The sequence below is a fragment of the Tursiops truncatus genome, chromosome 11 (assembly GCF_011762595.2).
Source record: "Tursiops truncatus isolate mTurTru1 chromosome 11, mTurTru1.mat.Y, whole genome shotgun sequence".
Classification (NCBI taxonomy): domain Eukaryota; kingdom Metazoa; phylum Chordata; class Mammalia; order Artiodactyla; family Delphinidae; genus Tursiops; species Tursiops truncatus.
Window position 1 is genome coordinate 60040237 of NC_047044.1, and position 20302 is coordinate 60060538.

Consider the following 20302-nt stretch of genomic DNA (forward strand, 5'->3'; position numbering starts at 1 on the left):
TTTTGTTGAATAGGTAATATGTTCACATGCTTTGAAAACCAAAAAGGACCAAGAGGTAGAAAGTGAAAAGTCTCCCTCCCGCTCTTGTTCTCCTTTACCCAGCCTCCCCCAACCCACATAGCCCACACAACCACATAACTGGTTTCTTATATATACTTCCACAGTTTCTTCATTACAATCAAGCAAATACTGATATAAATTTATATCCCCTCTTTTAAGTATACAAACAGCAAACTATGCAGAGTTTAATTTGCAACTTTCCCCCCACTTAATATATCTTGGGGATGTTTCCATACCAGTCAGCACAGTGTGTCTTCAGTCTTTTTCACAACCCTATTTGATTCTTTTGTATGACGTACCATAATCAATTTAACCAGTCAAAAGATATTTGTGTTATTTTCCATCTTCTGCTACTAAAAACAATGCTGCAACAAATAACCTGACAAATATGTCATTTTACATATTTTTACTTTTTTATAGGTACTGATGAATTACCCTCCATAGAGGTTATATTTATTTACATTCTCACCAGCAATACATGAGTGTCTGTTTCCTCCAACTTGTCCAACAAAAAAATACTCAAAATCTTATTACTGCAATGTCTGCAGTGGTCTGGCCCTGCTACCTTGCTGGTCTCCTCTCATACTACTCACCCCTGGCTTTCTGCTCTTCAGCCCCTAGGCTTCTTTCATCCCTCCAGAAGATCTTGGTTCCATTTGCAGGAGGGCCTTTGCACTTGCTGCTTCTGCAGCCTGGAATGCTCTCCCCATCTCTCTCCACTTTGCCTAATTAAATCCTGCTCATTCATCAGCTCTCAGCTCCAGGATCACTTCTTCAGGGAAGCCTCCTTGACACCCTCGTCAGGTAAAACTCCTTTGTTGCAGCCTCTAGTCGAATCTTGTCTTTCCTTTAGCACACCTATCTCAGTTTATAATTAGACATGAATCAGTAATTACTTAATGTTAGCTTCCTACATTAGACTGTAAGCTTCTTGAAAGTAAGGACACTTAACAGTTCACACAGTGCCTGGTACATAGGATGGTATAAATGAATACACTGTTAAATAAATAACTACATGAATGAATGAATGAACAAATGGACAAAGAGGAATAGGGCAAGGTGGTTCTGGAGTTAGAGAGACTTGGATTCAAATCCTGACTTTGACACTTATTGTGTGACCTTGAATAAGTTATTTAACCTCAATTCCCTCATTTGTAAAACAGCGGCAATGGTACCTACCTCATAGGGTTGTGATGAGATAATCGTGTGTCTGTCAGATAATAAGTACTTACTATATACTACCATGTATTACTATCATGATTCTTGTTAATATTAAGAACTTTTACTGTTAGACTAGGATGATTTTAACCTCTCTTCAGGACCCTCATAGGTTGCCAATATCCTCCATACCTCTCTTCACCTACCTGCTAGTTGGGAAATTCTTCCTCAGATTTAAACTCAGATTTATTTTTTTTTTCCCACTCCAAGCAGCTTGTGGGATATTAGTTCCCTGACCAGGGATGGAACCCATGACCCCTGCTGTGGAAGCACAGAGTCCTAACCACTTGACTGTCAGGGAATTCCCTAAACGCAGATTATTTAAAAAGCATTTAAATAATGCTTGTAAAGCTCATTTCTCTGATTCATGAAATCATTAATGATTTACCATGCTTCTGTCATTCATTCATTCAACAAATATTTCTCAATCTATCCAGGTACTGTTCTAAGCACTAGGGATAGAGTGAAAACACAGAGAAAAAATCCTTGCCTTCATCGAGGTAATAACTTGGTGGGAGAGGCAGAATATAAATAAATATATAATAAAATGTCAGATAGTGATGTGTACTATGTAGAAAAATTAATTGAAATAAGGGGAGGAGCTGTGGTGCCAGTATTTACAGATCCTTGTAAGCCATGGGAAAGAGTTTAGATTTTATTCTAAGTGTGAATGGAAGCCTCTGGAGGGTTATGAGCAGAGGAATGACATGATCTGATTTTCATTTTAAAAAAGTCATTCTGTAAACCAATGTTTATAGAAGCATTATTCATAACAGCCCAAAGATGGAAACAACCCAAATGTCCATCAACAGATGAATGGATAAACAAAATGTGGTATATGCATACAATGGAATAGTATTCAGCCCTAAAAAGGAAGGAGAGTCTGACACATGCTACACTATGGATGAACCTTGAAGATATTATGCTGAGTGAATTAAGCCAGGCACAAAAAGACAAATGCTGTATGATTCCACTTATATGAAGTACCTAGAGTAGTCAAATTCATAGAGACGGAAAGTAATCAGCAGGGACTGGAGGCAGTGGGGAATGGAGATTGATTGTTTAATAGGCAGAGGATTTAAGTTTAGAAAGATGAAAAAGTTCTGGAGGACGATGATCACAGTTGCACAACAGAGTGAATGTATTTAATGTCACTGTACTGTACGCTTAAAAGTGGTTAAAATGGTAAAATAATAATAATAGTAATTATTATTATTATTCTGGCTACTGTGTGGTGAAAGAGCAAAATAGGGAGAAATGGTTAAAGTGGAAGCAGAGAACCCAGTTAGGAGGCTACTACTGTATTCCAGAGAAGGAATGGTGGTGGCTTGGATGGAAGTTGTAGAGATGATCAGGAGGGGTCAGACTCTGGGTATTTTTTTTTTTTTAATTGAAGTATAGTTGATTTACCAGGTATTTTTTTTAAGGTAGAGCTTAGCAGATTTGGACTGGAGGTAGAGGTGAAAGAAACAGAGAAATGAAGGATGAACCCAAGAATATTGAGCAACTAGGAAATAGTTGTGTCATTTACTGAAATAAGACGGGGGAGGAGCAGATGTGAGTACTTTTGGACAAAGTTAAGTTTAGGGTGGCTATCAGATATCCAAGTGGAAGTGTTAAGAAGGCAGTTGGATTTGGCAGTCTGGCGCTCAGGGAGAGGTCTTGTCTGAAGAGAAAAAAATCGAGAGTTATCAAGGTATCTAAAGGAGCCAGTAAGCCAGAAAGAGAAAAACAAATATCGTATATTAATGCATATATGTGGAATCTAGAAAAATGGTACAGATGAACCTATTTGCAGGGAGGGAATAGAGACGCAGACATAGAGAATGGACATGTGGACACGGCGGGGAAAGGAGAGGGTGGGACAAATTAGGAGATTAGGATTGACATATATACACTACCATGCGTAAAATAGCTAGTGGGAACATGCTATAAAGCACAGGAAGCTCAGCTCAGTGCTCTGTGATGACCTAGATGGGTGGGATGGGGGGTGTGGGAGGGAGGTCCAAGAGGGAGGGGATATAGGTATACATAAAGCTGATTCACTTCATTGTACAGCAGAAACTAACACAACATTGTAAAGCAATTATACTCCAATAAAAATAAGTAAGTAAATAAATAAATAAACAAATAAAGGAGCCAGATAGGGACTTCCCTGGTGGTCCGGTGGTTAAGAATCCACCTTCCAATGCAGGGGACACAGGTTCAATTTCTGGTCGGGGAACTAAGAACCCACATGCTGTGGAGCAACTAAGCCTGCACGCCACAACTACTGAGCCCATGCGCCACAACTAGAAAGTCTGCATGCTCTGGAGCCCATGCACTCTGGAGCCCATGTGCCACAACTACAGAACCTGTGCACCACAACTAGAGAGCCCATGTGCCGCAACTACTGAGCCCAAGCACTCTGGAGCCCACGTGCCACAACTAGAGGGAAGCCCTCGCACTGCAACAAAGAGCCCGTGTGCCACAACTAAGACCTGACACCGCCAAAAATAAATAAATAAATATTTTTAACAAATAAAAATTTTTTAAAATTCAAGGAGCCAGATAAGCTCAGCCAGGGAGCAGGGGTAGCCAGAGTAGAAAAGAGGGCCCAGCCCGTGGCCTCAGGCCTGCCAATATTTAGAAACTGGCAAGAGAAGAGGAATGAGCAAAGGATAAGAAAGGATACAGATTATCCCCTTCTTCAGTGAGGAAGTGGAAAATCAGAGGAAAGTGTGAAGAAAAGATTCAAGGAGGGAGCTATCAAATGTTCAAATGCTGCTGATAAATTATGTAGGATGCAGACTGAGAACTGGCCATTGGATTTTGCACGAATAGCGAACTTTTAAAAATAAATTTATTTATTCATTTATTTATTTATTTTGGCTGCGTTGGGTCTTCGTTGCTGCGCGTGGGTTTTCTCTAGTTGCAGCGATCAGGGCCTGCTCTTCGTTGCAGTGCACGGGCTTCTCACTGCGGTGGCTTCTCCTGTTGTGGAGCACGGGGGCTCTAGGTGTGTGGGCTTCAGTAGCTGCGGCATGCGGGCTCAGTAGTTGTGGCTTGCGGGCTTAGTTGCTCCGCGGCATGTGGGGTCTTCCCGGACCAGGGATCGAACGCGTGTCCCCTGCATTGGCAGGTGGATTCTTAACCACTGCGTCACCAGGGAAGTCCCAAGAATAGTGAACTTTTTAAGAGTGGTTTTTGGTTTTTTTTTAAGATGTTGGGGGTAGGAGTTTACTAATTAATTTATTTTATTTTTTTGCTGTGTTGGGTCTTCGTTTCTGTGCGAGGGCTTTCTCTAGTTGTGGCAAGCAGGGGCCACTCTTCATCGCGGCGCGCGGGCCTCTCACTATCACGGCCTCTCTTGTTGCGGAGCACAGGCTCCAGACGCGCAGGCTCAGTAGTTGTGGCTCACGGACCTAGTTGCTCCGTGGCATGTGGGATCTTCCCGGACCAGGGCTCGAACCCGTGTCCCCTGCATTAGCAGGCGGACTCTCAACCACTGCGCCACCAGGGAAGCCCTAAGAGTGGTTTTAATTATATTCTAGGGCTGAAATTTTGCCTGCAACGAATTGAGAAGAGAACGAAACGTGAGAAGGTGGAGGCAGTAAATAAAAGCAATTCTTCCAAGGAGTGTTGGTAAACAAGAAGCAGAGAAATGGAGCAGTAATCATAAGAGAATGGGCGAAAAAAAAAAGAGGATGGGCAGTCTGGGAAGGGCTCTTTAAGATGGGAGAGTTTAAATCATGTTTGTAAACTGATGTGAATAATCCAGTAGAGAGAAAAAATGCTTTTGCTGGAGAAAGAAGGGATAACTGAAGGAGCAAATTTCCTGTGACCAGGAAAAGAGGGGTTCAAGTTTACATGAGGAGACATTGACCCTAGATAGGACAGTTCACTTAGTACAGTGTAGTGGTTGAGAGAATGACCTCTTGTTACCTGAAAACTGGGTTCACCTCTTGGTAGGTGTCAAGCCAAAAGACACAACCAAGCCAAAGAAGAAGGAAGAAGATGGAAGGATTTATTGCTTGCAGCAAGTAAGGAGAACACTGGGAATCTGTCCCAAAGCAGTGTTTCCCTGAACAGCAAAATTGGGGAATTTTTAAGCTAAGCGTACATGCATATTCATGAAGGGGCTTAAGCAGAGGAAAATTCAGCATAGAAGTGGGGCAAAGGTTGACAGAGTCCAGCTTTAGTTGATTGAAGTCATGAGTGTCAGAAAAGGTGAACATCATCATTCCATTCTCCACCTTGGTGGGAGCCTGCAGAACTTATCAGATTGTTATATATACCCCTTGAGGAGGAATTAGGACTCTGTTTTATCCCTGAACTATTGTTTCTTGACAGCTTTTCCTTTGTTCCTGCATTCCCTGAATTCCCTTAAGATCTTTTTTTTTTTTTTTTTGGCTGCGTTGGGTCTTTGTTGCTGCGCGTGGGCTTTCTCTGGTTGCAGAGAGCAGGGGCTATTCTTCGTTGCGGTGCGGTGGTTTCTCTTTGTTGCAGAGCACGGGCTCTAGGCACATGGGCTTCAGTAGTTGTGGTGCACGGGCTTTGTTGCTCTGTGGCATGTGGGATCTTCCCGGACCAGGGATTGAACCCCTATCCCCCGCATTGGCAGGTGGATTCTTAACCCCTGTGCCACCAGGGAAGTCCTCCTTGCAGTTTCTTACTGCACCACCTGACAGTACAGCTCACTGGGCCAGAAATGCCCTACTGCTCCAACACTCCTGGAAAACTCCTGGTCTTCAAGACACATCTCAAGCATCCTGTGCTCTGTGAGGCCTCCCCACTCAAGCCTCAGGAGAGGATACTGCCCCAGGACACTGTATGGGTGGCCAACAAAATGAGCTGTGGATCTCGGAGCAGTTTCAGAGCAGCAATTTCATCTTTCTCATCCTTTTCCCAGTGCCAGTGTGAGATCCCACCAAATAAAGGCTTATGAAAGAGAAGGAAAAGGAGAGAGACAGGAATGCAGGATCACTGGAAGGGAGGAAGGCCTCAGGACCAAGACATAGAGTCAGGGAAGCTGACTTTATCTCTTTCCTGTGCACACCCCTCCCCACACCAGTCACTGTTCAGAAGCAGTGGATTGGATACCCAAGGAAGGATCCATCCAAGCATTTGACAAGTAGGAAAGGCCATGGCGAGGCAGAGCAGACAGGCATCTGATCACCATATTTATGTTTCCATGTACACCGACTCTACATAAACTGCATATTTACACATGAGAACTGGTACAGGCAGGTTGAGGATTTCTGGAACGAGGGCCTTGCTGAACACTCAAGTGGCAGACACTCAGCTGAGGCCTACGAGGGAGAATGGCAGGGCGGAGGACTGGAGAGACGGTCTTCTGGGCAGAGAGGTGGGCAGCCATGTGGACAGCCCTGTGGGAAGGGGTGGGCCTCCTGAGGACGGGCCAGGGAAGCCAGGCGCTGCTGTACACACTCAGCTGTCAGCCGTGCTTCTGGGTCTGCATCCCAGCAGTCCTCCAGGAGTTCTCTCAGGCCACCAGGGTCCTGGGAAGAATGACCAGGAGGCAGGCTTTACCCCAGGATCCTGAGTGGCCCCATGAGTGGTCCCAGGGTTATAAGGTATCTATCATGGCCCTGTTCTCAACACTCTTCTTCTGATTCTTCCTGGAGCCTTCTTCCTCCCCTTCACTGAAATCCAGCCCTTTGCACCTTGTTCCCTATGAGACAGGTTCTCTCCAAAGAGTCCACCTTTTCCTCCGAGGAGCTAATTCAGGTTAATTAATGGCTTACCGTGCTGATGGGAAATTACTCTCCTTCCTCTCAGGCAATCAGGGTCTTCTACAAACAATGCCTGGGCCTTTGTTATCTAACCCAACAGACACTTGTGCAGTGGAAACTTCAGATCAGGTAGCAGAAGAATGGGCTTCCTGTTAGGAAACTATTTTCCTCAGAAACCCTGAAATTTCACTATTAGGCCACTGTTTTAACCCTTTATACTTAGTTCTGGCTTTTATTGGGTCATGGCAGAAACACAGATGTGTAGGACAAAATGAGGAATTATTGGATTAAATGTTGGGCTCCAGTGTACTAGGAGAGGAGCCATCTTGGGGGCAGAGCTCAGGGCAGAAGCAAAGCCAAGGAGGGCTTCCTGGAGGAAGGAACTGAGGAACAGGGCAAACTGATGATGGAGAGAAGAGAGACGGACAAAGCAAGACTGAGCAAGAGGAAGGTGTGTGTCTCAGGAATGGGCTGTGTGAGACTTACGGTGGAAGGGGATGAACTGAGGTTCAGAGCAAGTTTGCCCTGCTCCAGCTGAACATGAGCCAGGAGGGTGGGAGATGAGAGGGGATAGGAGTAGGTGGCTGGTCCTGGTGGACAAGTCCTTGAAGCCCGTGCCAGGACTCTGCAGGTCCCCAGCCCACCAGCCTGTGGCCTCTTACTGTGGCAAAGCAGCACCAGGTGGATGGGATGTGAGGGCGCCTTCTCTCCTCCACTGCCAAGGTCCACAGCTCACAGGTGGTAGGGGTGCTACCCAGTTCTGCCTCATAGGCCAGTTGGAAGGGTGGTGTTCTGCTGTCTGGGAAGAGGCACAGGGGGTGTCAGCTAACCCGAGGGGGTGCCTTCTTGCGGAACGGCCAAGAGGAAGAAGGGAAGAGCCTCCTGGGTCAGGAGGTAGGTGGGTCTGGAATGGGTGGGTGGGGCATGAGGGGAGTGAGGCCACTGTCACATCCAACCTTACCGGGTCTCAAATCTGGGCAGCGGCTCATGATCTCCCACAGGAGCAGAGCCAGAGAGTAAACATCAGCTCGCCGGAGGGCCGTGCCCCAGTCCTGTAGGTCCAGAGTCTTGTCCAAGAGCTCTGGTGCCATGTACCTCTGGGTGCCAGCCTAGACAGCAAGGCATGGAGGGCCAACAATCATCACCACGGCACTCCTCACCACACAATGGTCCACGCAACAACCCCCCAGCTAGACTCAGCAACATCCCACGTGCTATAGGTGCTGCCGCACTGTTGTCACATCTTCATCAGCACCACCACCAGCATCCTGGGGCTCACCCTTATCCAGAGTACTGACCTCCATGATGGCAGCTGGGCCTCGGGGTTGAGTAGGAGCCCAGGTTGGGGGCTGGGCAAGGCCAGGGAGCACCAAGGCGAGGCCCAGGTCTCCAATGGCGCATGACCCATCGTCCCGAATGAGCACATTCTGGCTGCTCAGATCCCGGTGGGCGATACCTGGTTTATATTGGCCTGTGGGAGAAGCCAGGTTGAAGGGACATGAATCTTCTTCCTCTCTCTTTTTGACCCAATCCTTCCCCTCCAAGCTAAGGGAAAATCAGAAACAGCGGTGTGGCTCCTGACTCCCATGGCTTCCTGCCCCCCAGCTCACCCACCATCCTGCCAGCGTTCCTCATGGAGAAACGCCAGGCCCTGAGCCAGGGACAGTGCCATCCGCAGGGAACTTCCCCAGTCACTGGTGTGCTGGGCCAAGTAGTGGCACAGGGAACCCTGGGGAGAAGCAGAGAGAAGAGAGGGACACACAAAGCTGGAGGTGGCTGATCCACCCCAGGGAGCAGAGATCAATTGATCCCCCTGCATCTCCCCGCAGACTTACACACCGACACACCCAGGGCAAGGCAGCAGGCAGTGGAGGAGTGAGCACGTGCATCAGTTGGATTGACAGGAAAAACAGTAGCTCTAGTTCAAGTGTCCCGAGCACTTACTGCGTGCCAGGCCTCCTGTAGCCCTCACTACAACCCTGGGAGGTAGGTACTCCTGTCACTCCTGTTTTACAGATAAGGAGTTTGCTGGAACTCGCTGGGCAAGACAGTAGCAGAGCTTGACCCTCAGCAGTCTAACTCCAGCATCACTCACCTTTAGCCACCTCATACTGCCTCACAGGACTTGGGGTAAAGACAGAAACAGAAGAGGCAGAGCGGGTTAGGCGGAGCACCCTCGCGAACCACCTGGCCTGAGGTGTCACCCTGTAGCCGGGCGCGGATGGGGAGAGCCGTTGGGTAGGAGAGCAGCTGGCAGGGAGCAACTGGGAATTGGAGGGAAAGGAACAATAGAGTCCCTCATTCTGCAAACATTACTGAGCACTTTCAGTGTGCCAGGAAAGGTAAACAAACAAACAAAACTAATAAAGCAGTGATTTTCGAGCTAGGCAGTGAGGTACATTGGTCAAAGAAGGGACTTGCCAGAATTCAAGATTTCAGAGGTGAAGGAATTACAGGTGCTGATAAAGTCCCACGTCCTTAGCAGGCCCACAAGGCCAGTGTGGTCTGGCCCCTGCCTACCGATTCCTCTTCATCCTCTCTTATAGTACCTTTATTTATTTATTTTTTTTCAATATTTACTTATTTGGTTGCACCGGGTCTTAGTTGTGGCAGGTGGGCTCCTTTAGCTGCATCTCGCGGGCTCCTTAGCTGCAGCACGGGACTTCTTACTTGTGGCATGAAAACTTTTATTTGCAGCACACACGTGGGATCTAGTTCCCTGACCAGGGATCGAACCCAGACCCCATGCATTGGGAGCACAGAGTCTTACCCACTGCGCCACCAGGGAAGTCCCTCTTGTAGTACCTTTTCTTTCCGCACTTAACGCACTTGACATTTTACACATCTTTTTGTGTTTGCTTGATCCATTTCTGCTTCCCTACTACTCTATAAAATCTGGAAAGGCAGGGACTGGGTGTGTTTTTCCTAGCACAGGAAGTGCGACATATAGTTCATAAACATTAGTTGAATGCCTGGAGGTAATTCTTTAACAATGGTTTTCCTTCAGGTTGGGAATACGAATTGTTTTGATTTCTCCCTTTTCTTGTCAATGTAAGTCAAAAACGTTAGCAAGTACTGCTTATAATAATAAAAGGTAAAAACAATACAAATCACTTTTAATGTTCTACAGAAAAGGAAATCTAAACAATAAGAATAAAGCAAAAGAATAAGCGTAGACACAGCACCCCCGCCCCGTCACCTTCCCACACACAGGCACACACACACATATGCGCTCCTCAGCACTCACCTTGGGGTGTAGTTCCAGTACCAGCAGGGGCCCACAGGGCAGGGGACCAGGGCTGCCCCTGCTGGCGGTGATCAAGCGGACAATGTGGTCATGCCGTAGGCCCGGCAGCCCGTACAATGCTCTCTCAGCTTGGAACTGGGCCACAGCCCTCAGGGGGAAGGCCTTGATGGCTACCAGCTTGCCTTGCAGCCGCCCGGCCCACACCACTGCGTGACCTCCTTCCCGGATTACCTGGTGAGGACATGGTGCTGGGTGTGGGCCCCAGCTAGGAGCAGAGCCAGGCTTCCTCCCCAGCACACCCTCCGAGAGCGCCCAGAGGAGCCCGCCGCCCACCCTCCCCGGGCACCTGGGAGAAGCACAGCTCGGGCAGCTCCGGCAGCTCGGCACTCCAGTCCCTGCCTGAGTGTGGCTCCGGCTCCGGCTCTGGCCCTGGCTCTGGCCCACCGTGCACTGGGCAGGCCTTCCGTTGTAGCAGGGCTGAGGCAGAGAAGAGCCTTAGGGCCGGGGTGCATGGGTATGGAGACTGGGAAGGGGGCTTTGTGGGAAGTGATGGGGGTCAGGGCGCTGGGACAGTGTGTTGGGGTCACAAGGGAGGGGTGGGGCAGATTAGTACCCAAGATGATGTTGCTCAGCAGCAGCAGGAGAAGGAGCAGCCCCAGCAGCACCAGTGCCGTCCAGATGGACTCGCCTGGACGTTAAAGCAAGAACGCGGGCTGGATGAGCCCTGCCCCAAATCGTGCTCTCTGCTCCTCTCCCGCTCCTCAGAGAAGTTGCTTCTCCACCCGCCCCCACCCTGGTCACAAGCCCCTTTATCTCCCAGTCACCAGGGCAACCAACTTCTCAAGGCCAGGAGGAGGAACGCTTGGGATGGGGGGTAGGGTGAGAATTGGCCCTGGTTCTACCTCTCATTCTAACCTGGGCTCCAGCCCCCACCTGGCTCCAGCATCCTGGGTGGCTACCTGGGATGGCCTTGGGACCCTGGGAACCAGGTGTCCCAGGGCTCCCCAGATGAGGCAGATGGCTGTAATTGGCATTGCAGAAGTCAGTGCCACAGGAGCAGGTGAAGAGAGTAAAGCTGGGACTAGGATGGGCTCGGGGGCTCGGATCACAGTGGGGGGACTCACAGCCTGGCTCATCACTGTCTCGGCATCCTGATGGGATGGGATTGGGAGAAGAGGAGAGAAAGGGGGCGAGAGAGAGAGAGAGAGAGAGAGAGAGAGAGAGAGAGAGAGAGAGAGAGAAAGAGAGAGAGAAAGAAAGAGAGAGAAAGAGTGTACGAGTGAGCATAACGGGGTCTGGGAACACGGAGGGGGTCCCTTCTCTATCAGAGGCGTCCCTTCCATCTCTTACAGGCTTTTCTTTCCCTCCACACATTCCCTTTCTACTCCTCTCCTCAGCTGCCACCCCCGCCCCCCGCAGGATGTGCCTCTCTCCCCCACTGGCTATCGCCTGCCATGTGCTGTGCCACTCACCTTGCATCTCCACCTGTGCCTGGTCTTGGGTCAGGTTCCAGATCCCAAAGCAGCAGCGGCTGTAGAGGCAGTGGATAACCCTGGGGGGCCCTGGTCCTGCATCTAGCAGCTTCCCCAGATTCTTGGTGCTTCCCCGCACTCCAGGGGCCTCAAAGAATACACAGGTCCGCCTGCCTGGGGGTGCTGCGGCCCAGGGTAAGGAGAGGGGAGGGTTCGAGATGAGAGTGAATGCAGGGGCAAAAACAGCAGCCAAAGAGAGACAAAACATGTTTTATATCCCAGGGCCAGCCTCGTAAAGCCACAGGAGGAAACAGGGTCAGCAGAGGCCTGGAACCTGACCCCCACCAAGGGGACCCATAGCTGTACCCATCACCTTCACTTGCCCACCCCATCACCACTCTTCCAAAGGCGTGGCTGCTGCTTCAAGTGCCCCCTCCTTTAATGGGTAGGTGGAAGGACCCTGCTCCTCCTTGTAGACACTTACCTTGCACAGCTGTGGGAAGCAGTGCCCAAAGCCCCAGAATCCCCAGCATCTTGCAGTGGGAGGTGGGGAGCATGAGCCAACACAGCTGCCCCTGGCCAGAGCTTCCTTCAGATGCGGGCACCGTGGGGCTTCTGATCCTTCAGTCCCCAACTCCGCCCCCTCCCTCTTCCCAGTCTCTGTGGGGGAGACGGCTGCTGAGGGGGAGAGGATGGGTGTGGGGAGAAGCAGGGAGAGAGAGGGAGCAGCAGAGAACCAATCTCACGTCTTCCTCTCTTCAGCCACCTCCTCTTTCCTCTGTAAAGTGGGAGGAGGGCGCCTTAGTGGTCCCGCTGAGAACCCAGCAATGCCTAATTTCAAACCTCTGCCCTTTGCTGACCCTAGGACAAAATGCTGGATCCTGTCAGCCCTTCCCAGGCTGGAAACCAAAGAGAGGTCAAGTGCTCAGACCCATTCAGCTGTGCCCAAGAGCCTTTCTAGCCCTTATTTTCCGGGCTCAGATCTGCAGTTCCCTGGGCACAAAGAGGCTTCACAGCCTATACTAGAGTTGACCTCATTTTCCAAACTCAAGAGTCAGAAAAGCGGTTGTATAAAATTACTCAGAGTTTTTAAAAAATCACATTGAAAATAGGTATGTTGGTAAATTTTATGTCATCAAAATTTTTTGTTTTGCGATACGCGGGCCTCTCACTGTCGTGGCCTCTCCCGTTGTGGAGCACAGACTCCGGACCCGCAGGCTCAGCGGCCATGGCTCACGGGCCCAGCCGCTTCACGGCATGTGGGATCTTCCCGGACCGGGGGCACGAACCCACGTCCCCTGCATTGGCAGGCGGACTCTCAACCGCTGTGCCCCCAGGAAAGCCCTGTCATCAAAATTTTTTAAAAATCACATTGAGTCACACACTAAACACATCACCATTATTGAAAAGGTAACAAACTTTTATTGACCACCTACGTGCTAGGGCACAGCTAGGGCTCTGAATTTTACAATCATCTCATCTAATTCTCCCATTGAGCTAGTTATCATTATTTTCACTTTATAGGTAAGAAAGCTGAATTTAGGTAACTTGCCCAAGGTCACTCTGCTAGGAAATAGCACAGCTAGGATTTGGACCTTGTTAAGTCTGACTCTAAAGCCCAGGCCCTGTTCTTTGCACTTATGCCATGATGCCGGAAAGAAAATACAGATTGAGAAAATGTGCATCAATACCTGTGAGCAGGCCACTAACTAGAAAAAGATACAGTTCAAACTATCACCACCAGAGGTCAGCAGACATAGGAGAAACTCGGGGACATAGCGAGGGGGCAGAAAGGGCATCCTCTGATGACTAATATCCATAGTACATCTCCAATATCTATTAAGCTGCACAAACTGTAAAATGTGGAGAGAGGGCACAGGGTATGTAGAGGGAATGTCAGCATGGAGATGTAAGGACAGAGGTCTATAGCTTGTGCTGCAGTCGAGAGACAGGAGGTGTCCAACTCCACCAGATTACTGATCAGAATAAGGGAAACTACAGAGCAGCTGCCTCCCATAAGAATTAGAGCCAGAGGAGACTGGTTCCGTTTTCCTAACCTTCTGTTCCCCTGGTGGCTGCCTGGAAACCCTTTCTGGGGATGGTCTGGCTTAGATCAGGGCTGAGGGCCTGAGTACTCTTTGATTCTGGAGGCTTTCTCCCAGGGAGGCTGCATGAGAGGGTGAAAGCTCCAGTAGTGTGAAGCAGCAGCTAGAGGAATGACCAGGGCTTAGAGGCTGCTGGATAGCTGCCCATCCCCTCCTGGGTCCTTTTGGGAGTCCAGTGAGGTGGAATGTTGTACTTAGTTACAACTATCTTCCTTCACCAGCTCCCAGATCAGTAAGTCTGGGACTGAGGGGAGGAGTTGAAGGTAAAATAGTTTCTTGTGTCAGGAGTGTCTTAGGAGACTCTCCTCCAGAGGAGAGCAAGGTAAGGATCAGGCAGGAAGGCAGAGTCTCCTCACCCAAAGCCTTGGATAACTACTCTCAAGACAGAAACGTTCCAGTCAGGTTTACAGGAACTGGCAGTCAGAGTTTAAAGTTGAGGTGGTGAGAGAAGGGGTAAGGATTTGAGAGCTGGGGGATTAGGAAGGTCCTGAGAGAGAACTTCAGCATAGAAGAAAGGCTTCCTGGATTCCATATACACAAAGCTCTTCATTAGGATCCCCTGATTAAAGTCTGCAGTGGCCCAATAATTTGCCTTTGACCCCACTGATGACAAGGCTAAAGTGAGTTGTTTATTCAATTTATAAAATATTAGGTCCTAGTCTTAAAAAGGTGTTCCATTAAGTGCTGGACCTACAAAGGTACATGTGATTCCTGACCTCCAGGAACTCATAGTCTAGAAAGGCAGGAAAATATATCAATAAGCAACCAGAAAACTGTGTCAAGCTAGGGGTATGAACAAGGAGCTATACAAGCAGAAAGATCAAACAAGCTAATTCTGTTCAGGGAATAGAAGACAAGGGAAGAAAAGTGCCCAGAGGTTTCACAGCAAAAGCGATATTTAAATTGTCTCAAGGTAAACACACTGAAAATAAAAGGAGGCTGATTATTACAGACCAAGGGAACAGCAAAAATAAAGGCAGCAAGAATAAAGGTATGAACATAAAGTGTGTATGGTGGTGTGTTGGGGTCAGGGGAGATTGAGCAGGAAAAAGGGGTATGAGATATGAAGCAGAAAATCGTGACTAGAGATAGACTGGGACCAGACTGGAAAGTGTAGACTTTTCCTGAAAGCAAAGGATTTTACGCAGGGGTCTGGTGGCAAAGTGGAAGATGGATGACTGAGGCTCAGGGAGACTAGAAGAAGGGAGATCACTTACAAGACCTAAGCAGTAGCCAGGGTGAGTACTAGGACAATGGAAATTTAAAAAAAAAGAGGGAGGGAATTCCCTGGAGGTCCAGTGGTTAGGACTCCACGCTTCCACTGCAGGGGGCCCCAGGTGTGATCCCTGGTCAAGAAACTAAGATCCTGCAAGCCGCTCGGCGAGACCAAAAAAAAAAAAATCCACAACCCCAACCCCCCAAAAAATAGATAAATAAAAGAGGGAAATAATTGAGATACACTGTATTTATTTATTTATTTATTTTGGGCTGCGTGTGGGCTTTTCTCTAGTTGTGGCGAGCGAGGGCTACTTTTCATTGCAGTGCACGGTCTTATTGCAGTGGCTTCTCTTGTTGCAGAGCACGGGCTCTAGGCGTGTGGGCTTCAGTAGTTGCGGCTCGCGGGCTCTACAGCACAGGCTCAGCAGTTGTGGTGCTCGGGCTCAGCTGCCCCACGGCATGTGGGATCTTCCCGGACCAGGGCTCGAACCTGTGTCCCCTGAATTGGCAGGCAGATTTTTAACCACTGCGCCACCAGGGAAGTACCGAGATACACAGTATTGCTGATTGACAGGATTGGTAATCAAATGAATGTTGGTAGATGAAAGGCAGAATTAAAAGATGATTCTGAGGGGAATGGGGGAATTCCCTCGTGGTTCAGTGGTTAAGAATCCACCTTCCAATGCAAGGGACACGGGTTCGATCCCTGGTGGGGAACCAAGATCCCACATACTGCGGGGCAACTAAGACTGGATGCTGCAACTACTGAGCGCGCAAGCTCTGGAACCCTTGCGCCACAACTAGAAAGAAGCCCGCGAGTGCTGCAACGAAAGATCCCGATGCCGCAACTAAGACCCGATGCAGCCAAATAAATATTTTAAAAAAGAGATGATTCTGAGGTTTCAAGCATAAGTGATCAAGGAGTAGTAATATTGTTAAGTGAGGTGAGGAACACAAAGGATTGTTTTTCTTTCTTACATGTAGAGTTTGAGTTATCTGTGGGACATCCAGATGGAAATGTCCACTAAGCAGGCTGCCAGGATGAGAAAAAAGTGAGGCATTTTGATTTGGGAGTCATCAAAATGTATGTAATAGATAAAGAATGGATGCAACTTGTTTAGGGGTGAAGAGTAAGGAAAGGACCCAGGATGGGGAACAGCAGTATTTCAGGGACAGAGGAAGAAGTGGCTATGAAGGAGACTAAAACAAATAGAAAGGTTAAAGGAAAACCAGAAGTGCCTCAGTTTCACACTCAGTGGGAAGAAAGCACTAAGACACACTGTTGCAAAGAGGTCTAAGAGGCTAAGGACTGAAAGACCACGTGAGCAGGCAACCAGGGCGCTGGTATTGATAAGAAAAAATTTGGTAAACAATAGGTGCTTAACAAAGTGCACTGAGAGGTGAATAAAAGAGAAAAATTAAATGTAAACTACTTTCACTAACTTTGGAAATGTTAAGAATCAGATCAGCAGCTTGAAGAGGAAGCACAGGTTTTTCAAAATGGGGGGTGGGGGGCAGGGAGGCAGATTTTAACATGTTTATAGGCTGATAAAAGGGGACCCAGGAGAGACTGAAGATAAAAGGAGAAAATACTATCGAAACAAAGAAAAGAAGTTAAAGAAAACAAGGTTGAGAGCACAAGTGGCAGGGTTGGCCTTGCAAAGGAAAAATATTTCTCTCAGAAGAGAGAAGGGGGTAAACTGGCACTGGTGAGTACCTACATGTTTGTTAGACAGAAGAGAGGGAAAGTCTGAGGAAATTGATGCTTCTGTTTCATGAAATAGGAAGCAAATCACCTGCTGAAAACTGGGGTCAGGATTGGGAAATTTGCAATTAATGGTATGTCTCACTCACCAGACTATGAAGTACTTGTTAACGGGGCTTGTCTTATTTCATTTTTTATCCTCAACCTAGCACACAGTAAGGGCTCAATAAATGTTTACTGACTGAATAGCTGGCACAACTATTAAAGGCCCACTTATGGCTCCAAGGCCAAAAAATAAACACTCCCCCCCAAAAAAACCTCCAATAAAGTCAAATATTAAAATGTTATATTGTTAATGGCTACATAAGGAAATCAACTGGCTGGCTGATTGACAAAACTGACATAGGGAATCAAATGACCAAAAATAATCAAGAATGCTGGTGGCTATATATAAACAAGCTACCAAGGATTCTTAGATAGGTAGGAAGGGAAGTAAAGGTATAGGCTGATGGGAAATGGGAAAGGCTGTCAAAATAACTTCAATTTCAGTTTCAAGGGGCCATGATCCAGATTCAATCATTTGAGACACAGGTTGGTATTAACTAAACGTAAAATATGTTGGAGCTAGAGCTTGGTTTCTAAATACCATTCTCCAATAAAAAGCACAAAGGCTCCTTGGAGAAATGGCTGATCTAGGGCTGGGGCAGGGAAAATACAATATGAGCCTGAAGCATCTTGTGTATCAGAAAGAAAGAAAGTGCTCAAAAAAATAAATGGATGTAGCCATATCAAGGGGACACAGAAGTCAACTTGAAAGCACTCCCAATGTCCAAAGCTGGGACAATTCCATCAAAATAGTGTATAATTGGATTATAACCACCCGCCTATAAAATAAATATACATGAGTACATGCTAGTTTAAATTAATGGAGAAGAGACAGTTTCCTCACAGAAGCTTAATTCCCACCAACCCCATTAACGGTGGCCTAGACTTAATTGCAAAGAATAGGGAAAGAGAAACAGTGGAGAAACCAAGCAAACACTACCTAAACCAGGTGTTGAAGGTTTTACCATCAGTAATGTCACGTGGTTATCACATACTCCTTGATAGGATGTGATGAGAAGGGCATTTCACCTGTGCACGTATTTTTTTAAAAAACCCTGTAAGCTCAGTCTAATAATGAGAAAAAAATCAGACAAATTCAGACTGGGGGATATTCTACAGAACATGGCCAATACTCCCAAAAACTGTCAAAGTCATGAAGAACAAGAGAAGACTAAGCAACTGTCACAGAGAAGACTAGGGAGACATATCAACTAAACGCAATGTGGTATCCTGCAATAGACCCTGGAACAGAAAAAGGCCAACAATGGATGAAGCCCATAAAGCCTGAGATTTAGCTAAAGTAATGTACCAGTGTCAGTTTCTTAATTTTGACAATGTACCATGACAATGTTAACAATGGAGAAAACTCGGGAAGGGGCATATAGAAACCCTCTGTACCATCTTTGCAACTTTCCTTTGAACTTAAAAGTATTTCGAATAAAAAGCTAAATAAAAAAAAAGTTGGGCCTGCCCCTGTTCCTCTAGGTCCTCCACATTTCTATGTAGTTGTGGCACACTGATTTGGTCATGAAACTCTTTACCCGGGAGTTAAGTGTTGGACAACTGCACTGATTAACATGTATGTAACAACAGTGTAGCTGGAAACCTTTGTTGGGTTTAGTATATGAAGTTATAACCATATTCTCCCCATTCCCAACCCTCTCAACACACCAGAGACATGGCTTTTTATTAAAAAAACTTTTTTTAATTGGTTTACAAAGGAGCTACAGACTACATTGAACTAATCTTTGTACAAAAAGGAAAAAAAAAAAAAAAAAAGCCCCAAAACACCCAGAGACAAAAGGTAGGGGGAGAGACAAGAAAGGAAGATACAAAAGAGCAGGAAGAAATTAAGACAAGAGATTAGCATCATACATACACAAGATCAAGGAGAAAAAAGAGCAAGAGAGATGAGAGAGCATTTAAAAGTTATTTCCCCACACAGCCCCGGTGATAATCGGATTGGAACCAACAACAAACACAGCATGAGATTATTAAGAGATTTAAAAAAGGCAACAGTGGTATGGAGACTGGTTATTGACAGTGTTAAGAGAGAGAAATAAACTTGTTTTAGGCACCAGAGACTGGAGCACTGCCCCTCCCTCCCAGAGGAGGAGAGACTCCGGAAGAGGAAGCAGGCCCTGGAGCAGCTGCCATTGGTGTGTGTAGATGTGGTCTCCTCAGGTCAACCTCAGCATGTTTTCCCAAAATCTTTGTGCCCTAGACTCTAGGTGAAAGCTATGGGATGCCACTGGGAGAAAGCAGTGATCAGAAATATGAAGACTTGCCCTTGTGCACACTGTTCAAGAGCAGCTGCTGGGAAAGTGGGGGTCTGGGTAGAGAATCCCATTCCTCTGTGGAGAAGGCACAGTGTAATTCCTGAAGGTGAGAAAGAGGAAAACACACACCCCAGGAGAGGTATCAACAAGGTCCTCACCACAGGCAGCCTCAGCCCCTTATGTTATGCTTTTTTTCGGATACTGAAGGGAGCTGAGGGACAATCACCATGCCTCTTCTTGCTCAGCAGGGACATGGAAGGCTGGGGTTGTTTGATAATGAGGAAAGGAGAAAATGGGACAAAATACTCATTTCCCTCAAATGAACATTGGGGAGGAAATCTTTTTGGGTTCGGGGAAGTCAAACTAGAGAAGACCTAGGAGGGGAATAAAGCCAGGGACTCCCATTTTTTTCCCTTTCCCAGACTCCAATCTAAGGCAAGTGAGCTAAATCTGGAAGAGGGAGTAGGAATTTAAGCTTAAGGCTGCTTCATGTCCTCCTGGGGGCTGGTGTTTAGGGAAGGCAGACAAAGAAAAGAAACAGGTCAACCTCAAAGCTGGTCTGCTCATCCTCCTAGATGAGGTCTGTACCCCAGGAGTAGAGCCAAGAGAGGCACCACAGAGCACACAGGCTCCTAAACAAAAGTAATAACCTACCCATACTTTATCAGCAGTTTTCAAAAGCAATGTTTTCCGGGATTGGAGAAGTGCCATATCCTCCTCCCTTTCCCCAAAGCTACTGCTGCCACCTTTCATCCTTGCACATAAGTTACTGGCTCTCTTCTAAGGGAGATGAAACTCTGAGATTTCACATTTCTCCTCCCAACTCCAAGAGGCTACTCAGCTTTGAATAGGGGAAAGGAGAGTTATGCAAAGGGCCCCTCACTTGAGGCAGCTAGACTATCCTCATTTCCTTGGTACCTGGATCAGAACTCCTTTGATCTGATCCCAAGGTCCAAAAGGCATCAGGGTACTTACAATTGAATGAAAATTTTAAGTAACTAGCACCAGGGCTCCCCCAAAGCACAAAAGGGGCCTGATTAATACCCTCAGAAGAACCCCTCAAAAGGTATATAAATTTATTGCGTCCTAGCAAAGATCTGCAGCTTCCAGTATTCACACAATGTGAAGATATTAACAATACAAAATATATTCTGAAGT

General features: G+C 47.3%; 1 protein-coding gene across 3 annotated transcripts; it reads right to left on the minus strand.

Moving 5' to 3' along the window:
- Nucleotides 1-104: 104 nt before the first annotated feature.
- AMHR2 (anti-Mullerian hormone receptor type 2) lies at nucleotides 105-18414 on the minus strand. Of its 3 annotated transcripts, XM_033866605.2 has the most exons (11): nucleotides 12217-18414; nucleotides 11733-11915; nucleotides 11220-11411; nucleotides 10874-10948; nucleotides 10607-10737; nucleotides 10261-10491; nucleotides 8628-8742; nucleotides 8312-8484; nucleotides 7975-8122; nucleotides 7676-7812; nucleotides 105-6779 (listed from the first exon to the last, which is right to left on the minus strand). In XM_033866605.2, the coding sequence occupies exons 1-11, from the start codon at nucleotides 12287-12289 to the stop codon at nucleotides 6570-6572; spliced, it is 1668 nt and encodes a 555-aa protein (XP_033722496.1). In that variant the 5' UTR covers nucleotides 12290-18414; the 3' UTR covers nucleotides 105-6569. The 3 variants fall into 3 exon arrangements, with proteins under 3 accessions (XP_033722496.1, XP_033722495.1, XP_033722497.1); XM_033866604.2 differs by having other exon boundaries at nucleotides 11733-18414; XM_033866606.2 differs by having other exon boundaries at nucleotides 108-6779; nucleotides 11385-11411; nucleotides 11733-18414.
- Between the last annotated feature and the right edge of the window lie 1888 nt (nucleotides 18415-20302).